This window comes from Lepisma saccharinum, chromosome 1, assembly GCF_977018435.1.
Source record: "Lepisma saccharinum chromosome 1, izLepSacc3.1, whole genome shotgun sequence".
Classification (NCBI taxonomy): Eukaryota; Metazoa; Arthropoda; class Insecta; order Zygentoma; family Lepismatidae; genus Lepisma; species Lepisma saccharinum.
Window position 1 is genome coordinate 174,248,193 of NC_139229.1, and position 15,716 is coordinate 174,263,908.

The window sequence follows — 15,716 nt, forward strand, 5'->3', positions numbered from 1 at the left end:
AATAAAAGGCAGTCAAGGTTTCCGCTCACGCCGCATGCAGATCACACGTAAATCTAAAAGCAGTTACACGGTTAACAGAAAGGGCCAATTATTTTCCGCGAACAGCTACAGTATGCTGTCTAGTTAATTCACGAAAAAAAGGGAGAAAAAATCTGACGTCACTTTCCGCATGCGGGAATCCCTGGAAGAGGGAGGAGGTCCTCTGACGTAGATTGCTTTTTTGGCAACAAACACACACGCGTGTTGATAAAATGAATAAGTTAGTTGTTGCACACAGACAGTGCGATTCAGAATCCACACGGAATGGCAACCTCTCAAGTGTGTCCAGGTTTCGGAAGACAGAAGATAGTTGGAGGGTCCAGGCAAGGATGGATGTCTACGACCAGCACGTTGAGGATAATTGTGTTTTTCGCTTGCCAATCTTCTTCACTTTCTCAATACGCAGGTTCGTTTTTTTGTCTTACCTATTTAATATTATGGTACCTCTGTCCATAAAGTTATGATGGCAGGAGGTTAGGCCAAGCATTTTGGCCAGATTTTTCTGAAATCTGGATTCTTAAGTATGAATAGCGTTTTATGGAATTATATACAATAATAATATAAAAGGAGCTATAAAGTGATCGGTAAAATGTAAAACAAAATTATAATTCCAATAGGTCTGTTGGCATTATTCTGATTTGCACTCTATAAGGAATACTCCACATCAGGGTCATAGCTAGATTGATGTGTTTGTGAATATATACATAGTTATATAACTTAATGGCTCCAAATTTTATTCTCTTTTATGTATATAAATAATATTCATTGTTTAATCACAGTCGTTAGGGCATCTGACTACCATGCGAGAGACCCGGGTTCGATCCCCGGCTGGGAGAACTGGGACTTTTTCAATCTGTTCAAGCTGCTGCGGCGTCCACCCAGTGTCGTATAAAGTGGGTACCTGGATGAAACTCTGGGGAGTAAAGGCGGCCAGGGGCGTGGTGCTGATCACATCATCCCCCCCCAGCGCAGCCGAGATCAAGAAATTGTGGGACCCTAACTCCACACCCCCCTATACGCATTCATGGCGTGGTGCAAACACAGGGGAGCACTTTACTTTTTAATACATTAATCACTGCGCCATATTAAGTAGTCATTTGTAATATGTATAACATAGTCTATATCCAAACAAATATCTTGAAAAACGACACCGATTGTGATCGAAATTTTATTTTTAAATTTTAAAGTACAATTTATTCTAATCCACGAAAAATTTAGGAGGGCACCGTAAAGTTTCGGGGGCAGTACCTCCAGGTTCCCTACTTATCGATGTCCCTGATCCTCATATTGGCCCTGGAATTTATTTAGCCTATGAAGTTTGCTCAGATGGTGGAAAGGGTGCGGATACATTTTGTTACGTGTGCATGGATATTCGAAAGGGTGGCACGTCCCCCATGGAAAATGAATGTCAACCTGAAGGTGTATATTTCACACATGTAATTTCATTTCAGTCATAGTAATTTACGTTATTATAAAGGCGTTGCAGGAACAAATGAACATCAAATGTAATGATTTTTTAAAGAGGGCATTGTGGGGATAAATGTGCCTCTTTTTCCCCTCTTGGAAGCAATACTTTACTTGCCCTTCCCTGCGGAAGTCCATATACGTGGGGATGTTATATCTTCTTCATTTCGAGTTCTGATGGGGAGGGCTGAGACGGCTTGCCCTCCTTTCCCTGCCTTCGACACCTTGTATCTCCTGTAATTAAGTTGGTACGATCGAGATGTTAATTTTTTTCTTTCATTCATGTCACGCAGGTGGTGTTTCTCCATGCACGTCAGGAAGAGGTTATCCAGGAGACTGCAAGGCCATCCACGAGTGTCCCTCGAGGAACGCGAGGAATCTTCAATCGTGCGGTTTCGCAGGAAACATTCCGCTGGTGTGCTGCGAAAGACAGGCAACCTACGTGGACACTGGCACTCCTCGCGTCACGGAGCCAAACCGTGACCCCCATGCTAACGGCGGTCGCGGACGGATCGGTGGTCAACGGACGTCCGCGGGATCTTACTGGCACCAAAACCACGACTCCGGTGCTCTACTTAGCGGACACATAAGATCGCCTCTGTTCAGTGTCGGAGGATCCGTTTCCTTGTTTCCACCAAGCCTCAGTTTCAGTATCCAGAACGGCCATTCCGGAAGCAACCAGAGACGCCAACAGTACCCGCACTCAAGTGCGCCACAGCAACCGACGCACAGATACCCTGTTGCGAACAATCGTCCGCAAGGCACTCCCACAAGTCCCCAAGGAGGAAGCAGCAGGAATGCGGCATATCCCCAATATCATCATCAAAGTTCCGGTGCAAGTGCCGTACTGCCAGGCTCCGGTCAACTCTCTGCCCACGTAGCGTTTTCCGTTCCAGACAAGAATCGACCGAGGCCTTCATACTTCACGACACAACTGCACCACCTCCAAATGTCCTCAGGAACCGTTCTAGGTTCTCATGGAAACAGCTTCTCCGCTAACAATGGTCAGGTGGCTATAGGTCATCCTAGCTACTCCACAAAGAAGCCGACGGCACCACGCAACCCTCCTTCAGTCAGTGAACTGAGTAAGTATTGTTTTATATTTACAGGAACTCCGTGCAGATTAATATTATAACAAAAATGTTTTGCTATGAAAACCAATGGAACCGATGGAATATCTTTACAGGTGTGGTAATAATGACTAAAATTTTCTGTTAAACTCAAAACGTTATATACACAGAACTTCGAATTAATATAATAATTAATCTAACACCAATCCAAGAAAGTTGGTTAATTTTTGTTATTTTTTTGTTCTTTTATCTTGCTTTAATACATTCTTGCGGCGGCAAAGAAGAATGATGAATGCAAATGAAATCCTCGTGCTTTCTTCAGAGTTCGAACCTTGCACTGTTGGCTTTGCAGAGCATTATACTAAAATAATATATCGATAAGCAGGAAGGAAATATTGATTTAAAAGGTTATTCCCGTAAAACTAATGTTCTTATCTTTATTTCATTCGCTCTTTGTGTGTTTATAACATTTTTTAAAAATTGAAGAAGTGTCAACGATTCAAATATTAAACAACAGCAAGGTTATATGGTAATAAGGAGTTAAGTTTCTGAAGTTAATTACATTTAACTACCATCATTTAGACACACAAAATTAGTACATTTTCCTTGTTGGGATAATTACGCAAGTTCAAGGCAACGGTACCATTACACGTTAAACACAGGTTCGTCCCCTCTTTTCCTCAACATTGTGCGACATTCAGCAACAATAACAGATAAGTTTGAGCGTAAAGTATGGAATTGTTTGTAAGAAGTAAATGCATTAATTTAAATGATCTCTTTCCTCACATTCCATGAAATATTGCAGCATTAAAATGAAAAATAAATAGGAGAAAATACATAGGCTTAATCAAAATGGCAAAATGTGGCACACATACAGAAGTAATATTTAGGTTGGAGACCAAAAAAGGGTATTACATGTAATGTTCTTCGAAAACTAATTTTTTAAAAAGTAAGCCAAAAATTTCTGTTTTGATGATAAAACTTGATTCCTGATATTAACCAAATCAAGATATTGCACATTCTATGCTTAAATAACACAATATCATTGATTTGTTCACTAGAAAAAGTGGGCATGTTGTTTCCTACTCGGTAAGTTACTACTCCACCTTGGCGCCACCCCCTGCAAAATAAATCTGTAAAGATGGATTTGCGCTCAATTTGATCACGTTTGATTTTGGTTATTTGGCGTCGCTTTTCTTCAACTTTTGGCTAACTGCGACGATGGGGGATGAGTGATGATATGATGAAATTGATGAAAAGACACTCACAAAGAACACCCATGCCCAGGCCGGGATTCGAAACCGGGACCCCTGGCGTCGTAGCGCACTATGCTAACCTAGCCACGGAGGTCGATTTGTACTGAATTCGTAATACTTTAATTCTATATTGGTGCAGGTGAAATTCTGAAAAAATCATATCCTAAACTGATGATGGTCAAACGTATTATGAGTATCTATGTCAAGTGAAATAGGTGGCCTTGTTCAAATGAGTTGATTCTATTTTTCCAGAAGGTTAATAATAGTCAATGGTCATTGGTAAACTGAAAAGTTGCACATAAATAGGTGATATACTAATACAAATAGCAGTAGAAGTAGTCAGTATGTAGTTGGCCAAAAGCACTGAGTTTCTATTTCTCTTCCAGAATGCACGGAGTACTCAAAGCTTGTAACGAGAGGCGTAGAAGCCATGAATTTCCTCCCGAACCCATCGCTTCTGAGGGCGGAAGTCGTCACTTGCGAACATTCTGACGATCCACTGGTGGTCGGTGGAAAAAACGCCAGCAAAGGAGAGTTCCCTCATATGGTAAGCACACAATTGATTAATATAAACAATAAATCGAAGTAGAAGACTTTAGGCGAGTTCCTATCGTGGGAGAGGTTCGCTATAAATTACAAATAGAGGTAGGTGTCCACCCCTTTGACTTAGAACAAATTTACCACTCCGAAAATACACTTTTTTCCTCCTGAAAAGCTTAACATGCTCACTTCTAGAAAGGAAATAGACAGTATTTCTGCTTTAACTCTATTTCCTTTGGGGTAGGAGGAATAGTCCTTACGTATGGCTAGTTATGCAATGTATACTGCAGCCGCAGCGTCAGAAGTTATCACGTTTAAACATATCCTGCCTAAGACAGGAAACCCAGTATGAATGGTGCCACTTTCTGCACAGCACAGACAGACACTGGCAAAGTGATTTAAAGGAAGCCGAACGGGAAGTAACACAGAGCGACCAGTTCGAATATGTCCTGCTCGACACATGAGCAGAACGGATTCCTACCCGAGAATTAAAACCGATCTTGGCCGCTCGTTCCGGAGCACCAAGAACATGCTGGCGCATGTTTTTTTGTTTACTGTACACATTCTTGTGTCGTTGTGTGAGAAAATGAGCAGAAAAATTGTAGATGAACTTTTTATAGAAGTATCCATTCTTGCGTGACGCTTCCGATCAAATTTGCCATGATATTCTCTCCTCGTCAAAATTATAACGTGCATCCAATATCCGTGTTTCCCTTTGCAACGTTTATGTTCCTCTTCTTCCCACCCTTCCTCCTCCACATAAGCTGCTCTCCATTGCAGCTTCTAGTTGGTCCGGTGCCGTGCCGACCGTTCACAATGCCTTAACGACCACTGCGGTACGTCTCGCTGGATAAAACTCGGAAGCGACATGTGGAATTTCCATGGGAGAAAAAAATTCAGAAGGTAACTGGAGGAAAAATATTTCCGGAGCCACGAATGTGTTCCGGATGTCTTCGTGTGGTTCTGGCATTCATTGTTCAGCTAAACAAAAGACAAACGCTGTAGTTTCCCAATACAGGGCGGTTTGGGGTTTCACGGACCCTCTCCGAAAGTTTGAAAGTTTCACACGGAGTTTCGGAGCGCCACGGTGGACGATAAGCTCTAAGATATAGGTTGTTCCTTTGCGAAATTGGGTAGAAAGCAAAACATTTGTTTCCAGTCAACTTCATACACAAATAGACTCTAAAGAGGGGAACGCCCCCAGAGCACAGACATCAACTTCGACCCACTTACTATCGCCGACAATCAAGAGAAACTTGGCAATTAAACGAAATTTTACCCAGAATATGCACAGTTTGTGCGTTATGTAGAGGCATATAAAAAGTGACTATCCACACAAATCCCGTGCCACCCCTTCCTTCCCACACACTAATTTCCTTTCGACATTTTTGGAGACTTTTAGTGACAGAGTCTACAGTTTATACGTAGGTTCGGAATCTGCGAAATTTTAATTGATTATATACGCGTAAAAAAGTATTTTTAATAACATTCAAAAATAGCAAGGAATCAACAAATAATAATTCTGACTGAGATCTGTAACTTATTGTAAGCACGAACATATTTTGCTGACACAAACAATATTTTTTGTAGTTCAAGGCTTACACGTTAGTCTTGGCTGTCGATAGCCAAGTGGATAACGTTGTCACCTAGAAATCAAGGGACTCGAAACCTTCTCTAAACTGTAGGTCTAGTCCTGATGAACTTATATTGACTTAAAAGTGGATTTTAAAAAAAAAATTCAAGCTTTACCCGCTAACATTTCTGATCTCATTTCTACTTCCACTCAAGCTACTCTGTGTTGTTTATTTCTAATTTATAAAAACCTACACTATTGTATTCTTTCTTCTTTCTATTGAGGTTATTAAATGTCACTTATCTCATTCTTGTTTTAATCGTGAGGATAAGAACGAATGCTGAAATGGTTGATGGGACAAAGACAATGATGCATCTCTCCTTAGCCAGGTTTGAACCTGGGACCTCTGGCATCGTAATATTAAAAAGAACGTTACCTGATTTTACTATGATAAGTAGCAACAGATAACCTTTGATTGTCAATTAAACCGGCAGTGGTTGTTCGTTCCCTTCCATTTTGCAAACTATAAAAATATTTCTGGTTAGTAAAATAATTTTTACGTTTCTGCACCCATCACCAATGAATTAAGTTTCTTAGCATTTCCTAACATTTAACAACTTTTATGGATAGTCTCTTCTTTAACATGGTCATAAACCAAGTGATCTTCTTTTGTTAATAAGATGCAAATAAAAGAACAGCACCAAAAAATGTTGCTCTGATTATCATCAAAACCCATTGTTTTCATGCACTAGCTACACCAATAGCCCTTGTACTTAGGTCTTTAGAGATAATAGTGTCTTGAGTTGTTTGATGGCCTATTACTCGTTTTGTGGCATTTGAAGCAGTCGTTCGGTGCTTATCTTTTATGTACTGTTGCTTTTCTAAAACTATCAGAAACCCGTCCTGCTTGAGAAGTTAATAACAGCAGGAATGACGGCGTCTCCAATTGAAATCGACTTAGTGGGTCGTTTTAGCACGAAGCAAGAAGAAACTGAATAACAAATTATTTCGTTATGTTCACTTCTCAATCATTTCCCTTTCGGCCGCAGTATTTTCCCGCAAGGTGGGGCAATAAAGTTTCCGGACTGAGATTATACGTCCAGTTTTAAGGTTGACAGAATAAAATTGTTAGGCCCATCATCATTTTCACATGCTTCACTGAGTTCGTGAAGTGCTTAGTTGAATAGTAACATTGTTTGGTTCGACATAAGAGCTGTTTTCAAATCCAACACGACTTTGATCGTTACAAGGTTAGAATGGTGCAATGTGTGAACATCAAGTTCTGCTGTAAAAACTCAGGAAAACCGCAACATAAACGTATGAAATATTAAAAACTGTCAGTGGTGTTATCACAAACGAGCTCAAAAGATTCCCCAAAGCAAAAAATAATAATAAAAATAATAATAAAAAAGGCCCACCTGCAAAAAATGAAAGTGAAGACAATGTTAGTCAATTTTTTTGGATTCAGCAGGCATCATTCGCAAAGAATTTGTGTCCCCTGACACTACCGCCAATGCTGCGTATTACATAAAAATACTTACTCGCCTTTTGAAACGATTCTGACGGTTAGACGCCAGTACAGAGAGGTGGGTAGCTGGACACTTCACACGACAATGTCCCACGTCACAATTGTTAAGCAGTTTATAGCTACAAAAGAGGTTGTTGAGATTACTGATCTCTCGTATTCCCCAGATCTAGCCCTTGTCGACTTCATGCTGTTTTCCAATGTGGGTGACAAAGACTCTACGCAACATTTCAGAAGAGGACTATCGAAAAGGCTTTGGTGATTTATATCAAAGATGTATGAGCAGTGGCGGCGATTGGGTTCCAAAACTAGGGGGTCAAGGTGCCAAAACTGGGGGGGGGGGCAAGGACAGTTTACTTTCCCTTGGTAGATAAGGTTTAGCGTAGTGTAGGAGCAAAAGTTGCAAAAAGTTGGGGCCAACGCCCCCCCATCCTAATGGCCGTCACTGTGTATGGGGTGAATGTGTCATAGGCAATCACTTTGAAAAATGAAATAAAATATTCCCCTATCTCAGTTGTTTGTGAGTTTTTGTAGCACCAGTCCGGAAACTTTACTGTCACGCCTTGTATTGCTACTGAATATCAACTTTCATGCGATATTTTTCTGTGCGTGCCATTTCTTTGAAGCATATTATTTACCAGGTTGTAAGACAATATACGTATATTGCGTATTATCTTTTGTTGATTTCGTTGATTGACTGATTCCACGCTTGGGGATGGATTGAGTTTAGTTATCAACTACGTTTTTGTCTGTTAAGTTATAATTGGTTAGCTTAGTTTAGGTTTGGTTCATTTGTGTTACGTTTGATTAAACGAATTGGATATAGGATGTACTGAGTTAGGTTAGATTAGATAAGTTAGGTTATGTCACCGTACACGCTTCCTGGATTCAGTCGACTTTCAAAATAATCGCATTTACATACTTGAGAACCAGTCATTCCTGATCCGTTACTTTCTACTGTCTTAGCCCCATCTAACACGTAACAACTGCATGTACGCACCCTTCCCCTATACTTCTAATAACCTTGCCCTTCCCCTCTATGCTCGCAACAGGCTGCACTCTAACGGAGATATCTTGCTACACTCTTCCCTCCCTTCTCGGTAACACTTCGAACACTATATTCTAATCAATCTTTTTCTAACATCGTGCTCTGCATAGTACATTCTTCCCTTTAGACTTTAGTGTTGTGATAGTATTTTGTTACAAGATAACTGTTCATTTCAACAGCAATTTCTTTCTTATATCGTTTGATTATTATTCTTGTCGACAACATGGCGAAGCCACATGGGGAAACTTTGAGATGGGACTTTTTTTTATACATAGCAAATAATAAAAAAGGAGAAATATAGCACTTACCGAAGCCAGTAGCAGCGAATATATCATGATATTGTTATATTCATCGTGTTATACAATATCATCGCGCATTTGTCAATAAATTCTCCGCAATAAAAAACATCTTAAGCACAACACACAACACCACGAAGCATTACTTGGCTCTCGGATACGAATCGATAGTTGATATTCGATTATAATCGATAATTATCGATGTCAGCATTAGCGACAGTGTTTGTAGGTCTAGCCTAAACTAGCTCAATGTGTTTCACTGCTATTGCTAAATAGAAACGTTAATATGAACTGTGATGTTTCTATGGTGAGGGTGCAAAGCGATTTAATATTTGGTTAAGGAAAGAGGTAACGGATAACAGCAGTATCATTGTAGGGGAGTGAAACGCAGATGGCGCGCATGGCGTTTCAAGCTGACATACAAGCCCGTCTAATCCGCTACACTTGTTGACTCTCTTTGCACTTTCGCGTCTAGTTAGTTACAAGGGCACCTACAGAGGAGGGCCATGGGTGGCACTTTTCCCCTCTGAGATATCTGGAAATACAATATAATTCAAATGGTGAAATTGGAGCGTGAAAACATGGACGAGTGGTGCCGTGAAAGTCAGCAGATTAAGTGCTTATGCATATTTTCCTAGTGCTGGGGATCTTTTACGAGAATTATCTTAACTGGGGGAAAGCTTCACTCCACATTTCCCAAGGTGCGGGGGACAAAAGGGGGAGGAACTGCCCCTCTAATCGCCACCGCTGAATGGGAATTTTAAAAATAACACAATCATGCTCGCGATTAGCCAAAAGGGAAGTAAAATGAAGCAAATAAAGAGAAACTCAACTATGCATTCTACTCTCATTAATTACAATGCAGGGACTCTTACGTTAGTAGTTCCCTCATTCATAAAGAAATGGGTGGAGTAACATGTGAAATCATAAAGGCATGCATAATAAGAGAGATAATGTGCTCTTATAAATTGTACTATCTGAAACCTGTAGGAAGAAAATATATATTTCATATATTATTCGCCCAAGTAGATAGGTGTGTGTTTGTGTGAGTAACGACTTTAAAACCAGTTTACGTAGTAACCTACTTCTGAAAGTTCCTTAGGTAAAATATATGTTTATTATTGTCAGTTGATTCTTATCCAAATGAAGAGGAGAAACACTATCTCGTGCAAATTTCACATATATGCGTTAACTTTACGATATAACTTTCTGCTTCCAATAAGGTAATTATAGAAAGGTACTCCAATAGTAATGATGGTACATATAGGCCTACGTATATGCTACGAGCATTAATTTATCACAAACCTACCTTCTTCCACAGGTGGCCCTGGGTTTCAACACAGATAATGGACTGCAATGGAGATGTGGAGGGACTCTTATCAGTGACGAATATGTTCTCACTGCTGCCCACTGCACGATTTCTAACTGGTAAGTCAATATCACCATTGGTAGCTTTGCAGATGTACCACTACTGGTATGAATAGCCCATAATAAATATTTTATTCACTTTGCCTTCGAATGTTTAATGCTTACGTATTTATATGCAAATTATCGTAGTCTCGAAGAAAGATGTAAAGGCTTGGAGTATTAATTTACTTACTGATTTATAATTTATCTTGCATTATTCATAGGCTAAATACATTTGAAGAGCCTTCATAACAAGCGTGTGCTCCTATTCTCCAACCTCTCTCTCTCTCTCTTGTTGTGTGTGTGTGAGAGAGAGAGAGATAGAGAGAGAGGAGAGCATAAGTAGGCATAATCTATTACAATAATTGAAAAAGTGCATTTATTGTGTAATTCGACAATGTATTCATACTCATATGTACATGAATGAATTCAAGGACTACATAACTCCACATGACTCCTCATTCACCTCGAACACCTTACACCTTTCAGTGGTGGAGCGAAACGTGGACTGATTAGGTCTGCTCTTGCCCTGATATGGTTACGTCACTTCATTATTATTGGTCTTGCGTTCTTAAACATTGTATTTGATTAAGTCCATAGGGAATTAAGTCGGGTAACCGGGGTTCCCCAGTCTTGGTGGCCCCTTTGCATATTCCGAGAAGAGTATTTTACACATAATCATGAACAAAGAATTAAATTCCAATCTTTACATATAAATAAGTAGTGATTTTAAGGACACGATTCAGAATTTGGAACTCAGTTATCTAATCCAGGGTTTGAATTATGATGGATTTGGAGAATTCGGATACGAATTCGAAAGACGATTCCTACTTCAAAGTTCACGCCAACATACCCGGGGGATGGATGAGTGGCGCTGAAAATCTATGCATGTTGGGTGGAGGGTTTTCTACCTATTTCGGCTATTTTACGTTGCTTTTCTACCTCTTGGGTTAACTGCGACGATGAAAATGAACAGTGAACTAATGAAGTAACTGATGGTACAAACACAAATTTACGTCCGTGTCTTACTCAGGGTTCGAACCTAATCACTTCGTCACGGAGGTCTGTTTTGATGGGCGATATAACCTGAACTACCCCTAAATCAGCGGGCTTGTAAATCACAGTATTCTACCTACTTTTCTGTAATGAATGATTTGATTTATTTTACTTCGAGTTTCTGCCACTTTTGGCTAATTGCGAAGATGAGGATGAATGGTGATTGGATGAAATAGATAAAAGGAAAATCACAAGGCCATGAGTCCAGACGCCAGAGCCTTGCTAGTCCAGGTTGTACAACGTGGAGGTAAGGTTGACATTTTGGTGTCTACAGAAAGGGTCCCCCCCTTACAACCCTACTTTTCTGTAATTTGAAATATGATATATTTCAAAAGGTGTGATATTTAGGGATTTATTTTTTAGGGTTAGTAAGGATGAAAACCTCTCCAAAATCGGTAAATACAATTCTCTCTGTCCTCCTGAGGAAATTAGAGGACCTTTCTGAGTTGGGAATATCTTCCACTGAAATATTCCACCGTAAATGATCAGTTCCCGAAATGAGAACTTTTGCCACGCTTCCTCAAATGACACTTCCTGAGTTGGGACATTACATGATTTACAACCGACCCACTCCCCGCCCGGAAATTGTCCTCTGCATAATGGATTTTATTTTCTCACATATTGTATACATAAATAATTTGTACATAAGAATTGATCAACTGGTTCTCACTTAAAATAAATATTAACCAATAATTTGTTGGTAATACCTGAATCTTATTTCAATTTTTCGACCTGAATGTCATTTCAATACTTCGTCTCATCTCTAGGGGCCCACCGACAACTGTAAGGCTAGGTGTTCTTACACTGAAGGACAGATCAGATGGAAGCCAACCGCTGGACGTTGGTATCGCAGAACTCATCGTTCACCCAGACTACATGTCCCCCATCAAGTACAATGACATTGCCCTCGTACGCCTGGCCCAGAAAGTGAAGTTCAACAAATGGGTTCGTCCTGCTTGTCTTCACACCAAGGATGCCCTCAGAGTCGATCAAGCCGTGGCAACAGGGTGGGGGAAATTGGAGTATGGTGAGTACGTTGTCTCTGGACATATCAAGTTAGCTCATTTTTCACATTGGGATTCGTGTTCTCATTCAAGCACTGGGGTGAGATGCGCAGCTAAGAGCAAAACTTGCGTGAATACTAGTTTTTTTTTTTTTGCATAGATGTTGCATTTGTATTTATTATGTAGGAGGCGCATTTAAGACTGTCAATTTCCTCTGCCATTCAACTACCTTAAAAATAGCCATGACCGTTTTAAAAGTATTAAAGGCCATTACATAGTTAAACGAATTAATGATCCAGTTGTTGTTTTTTTTTAATATTTATGGTGCACGCAAGTGTAATTTATAACCATTATGTATCTTTATGCATGATAAAATATTCAAATTGAAATAAGAAACGGTTGCGCCCCGTTCTTGTAAGTTGATAAGCAGATTGTTAAATTTTAACGGTAGAATATTGTAAATGTTACGCTAAGTTCTAAGAGTGTAAATTGATTTAGAAACCTTTTATACAAAGTACTGTATGATACGTATATAGGTTAGTTGTTACACCGGTGCGTGCTCAAGAATTTTACAAGAAGGGCTATGACTTATTTTCATTAGAAGTCAGGCCTGTTTTACCATGTTTGTATATTGAACTGGCGTTTTCTTATTTATTATTATTTGGGGGGCAGAAGGTGGTTTATAACCCTCAATAAACTATGTTATATGTATGCCACTTGCTTTATCATTGAAATATTAACAAATTGATATGTGCCTGATATTTCAGGGGGCGACGAAAGCGATATTCTTCAGAAAGTAGCCATTCACATCATGGACAACGCTCAATGCAACAGATACTATGCTTCGGAGAGAATGAGGTTTAGCAAAGGAATTGTTCCATCCATGATTTGTGCTGGGGAGAGAAATGAAGCTAAGGATACTTGCCAGGTAGGTCATATTCATTTACTTCTACTTTATGTACTTCATCTAAATATGAGTTTACTTCTGCGGATTGTGAGAGAGAAGCAAAGTGGAGAACGATTATTGGACGATGGTGTGTGATAGATTCGATGTCTGACAGGGAGGTCAGACAGTGACATTTGAGAGGACAAGTGTAGGAACAATCTTCATATATTTGTAAGGCAAGTAATATCCTTTTCTAAACCAATCCGTATCGGTTCAGTCATGGAGAGTATAAAACCCATATCTAACCTAAGTTAATTTCTATCGCCATTCCTTTAAATGTAACCTCTTGCATTTATCACATTTAGGCCAAGCGAGTGATAACCATCTGAGAGATGAATGAGAAATAACTACATCACCCAGTTCAATCTAGAGGTTCTTGGTTCGATCCCAAACGCAGCATGGGAGTTGCGTTACGCTATCGTGTAGGAAGAAATATTATTTAGTGAAATTATAACAGAAACTTGACAATGATGCATACATGTAATCTAACTACGAGGTCTACAAGATGAAACTTGTTGGGTGGAAGGGCCTATCAAAAATTATAACCTGTCTCTATGTCTAAGTAAACAATAGATATTAATTGGATCCATGTTGGAGAACACGAATGATCCCTAAACGAAAAACGATTTTTTTAGTATCAGATCAGTAAAGGAATGAGGAGTGACAAAAAAATTATCAGATATTCGTAAGTTAATACAGAATATTACTACATACATATAGTAATAATAATACCGTGTTACAGTAATACTAAAAAAATATTTTTCTAAAAAAGTGGGTCGGAAGACAGCCACTGTTTTGGTGGGCATGACCCACCTTGTCTCTCTTTAACTGCGGATACAGCTCAATGGCCATTCTACACTGAAAGCATCAATCTCCACAATATAAAAAATAAAGATAGATGAAAGAGAAAAATTTGGAAAAGTTCTTTATGGCCACTTTGTATTCAGATAGGAACTGCAATGTACCGCTTGGGAGCCATAATAGGCATAAGTTACCAATTTTCTCTTATTCTGAGGAATGACAGAGAGGTACAATCATGCCTTTACAGAAAAAAAAATTGAATGGGGTGGTAACTCAGTACACGTGAGGATGATATTGAATTTCAAGTAAGGGCTTGTCAGTTAAGATGTCTGTATTGTGTATTGGGTCCATAGGCACACGAAAAGAAATTCATGAAAGAATTACATGGACATGAAATTTCGAGTATAAAATTTTGGGGGGAGGACAGATTCGAGTATCGAATCGTAATGAATTCGGGTACGACAGCATCTACTGTAGATATAGCTAGATGTCTCAGGCTCTATCGAAGCTAGAGAGATGCAACATAATGCATTATGAAAGATCATTGCTGGTATAGTGATATAAGCGTATAGTAGTAGTTTATATGGAATTCTGGGGACACACTTTCTGTCCCCTCCAGAAAGCAACTCCAAGGGTGGGGTAGGGTACATTTCGCCCCGGCCAATGCGCACTGTCAGTTAAAAATTCTATGTTAATGGTTTGTGAGAAATACAGTAAATATCAAAACATATTAAGCTGTCTTTCTCTAAATCAATTCTTTTAGTAGCTACCCATGGGAAAGAATCATTAGAATAGAACTAAGCAAGAGGCAGGCAATACCAACTGAAGGAATGACTAAACAAAGCTGATTTTTCCATTAAAAGAACTTATTTCTGTAAATTATTTTACTTTTGGTTGCATCTGCGTTAATACAGTTAATATATGGAAAATATTACTGTGAAGAACGTAATATCACAATGATATTGTGAACAACAAATCAAAGAAGAAGAATTCCAAAGGACGAAAACCTTTAATTGCGTGCGCTAATCCATTTCATCTTGGAGTGAATTTAGTGTAAATTTCTCGAATATTTTCTCGCGATAAATGTGGATTTCATAGAAAGTATGTTCAGTGTTAATGCTTTGTAAAGTCGAAATCATTATTCGTTGACATTCTTTTGTTTCTCTGCAGGGTGATTCAGGAGGACCTCTTCAGGTTTCTTACCAAAATAATCCCTGCCTTTACTACGTCATAGGCATTACGTCATTCGGTAGATCCTGTGCCCTGGGTGTTCCAGCAGTTTATTCTCGAGTGTCTCACTACGTGCCATGGATAGAAAGCATCGTTTGGCCATGACGATGGAAATTCCTCCGAAAAGAAGAGGCAGAACAGCATTCCTACTAGTCAACACTTTTCAAGAAGGCCAGTGTCTGCATCCACCTTACTTGTCAGTACAAAAAGAACGCATGCACAATGTTATTACCTGCATTGCGTTTGGTGTGAAGTTTGTATTTATTAATATTTTTGCAGTTATATTGTATGATAAATTAAAATTTGTATTTTTGCTAAATGTAAGCGCTCATTTTACGGTCCATTAGCTCCTAAACGAATTTAAGTCCCTTCTACCCAACAGTAGGTTACCAAACACTTGCACTTCATCCAAGCTCAAAAGGCGGAAAGGCTATTTAGATATGTAGATATAACTAGATATT

At 39.3% G+C, this 15,716-nt stretch overlaps 1 protein-coding gene across 1 annotated transcript; it reads left to right on the forward strand.

The window, feature by feature from the left end:
* The first annotated feature begins 301 nt into the window (after positions 1-301).
* On the forward strand, positions 302-15,503 carry LOC146004252 (melanization protease 1-like). Its single transcript, XM_083142938.1, has 7 exons — positions 302-445; positions 1,797-2,588; positions 4,216-4,376; positions 10,133-10,239; positions 12,042-12,301; positions 13,046-13,206; positions 15,196-15,503. Exons 1-7 carry the CDS (start codon positions 304-306, stop codon positions 15,358-15,360), a joined length of 1,788 nt encoding a protein of 595 aa, XP_082999064.1. The 5' UTR covers positions 302-303; the 3' UTR covers positions 15,361-15,503.
* The last annotated feature ends 213 nt before the right edge of the window (positions 15,504-15,716 follow it).

What these genes read in the sequence shown, in the direction of transcription:
- LOC146004252 (XM_083142938.1), top strand. Translation starts at nt 304, where the DNA reads ATGGCAACCTCTCAAGTGTGTCCAGGTTTCGGAAGACAGAAGATAGTT. An exon ending in TTCACTTTCTCAATACGCAG is followed by an intron (nt 446 to 1,796) that starts GTTCGTTTTTTT and finishes CATGTCACGCAG; the next exon opens with GTGGTGTTTCTCCATGCACG. An exon ending in AAGGAGAGTTCCCTCATATG is followed by an intron (nt 4,377 to 10,132) that starts GTAAGCACACAA and finishes CTTCTTCCACAG; the next exon opens with GTGGCCCTGGGTTTCAACAC.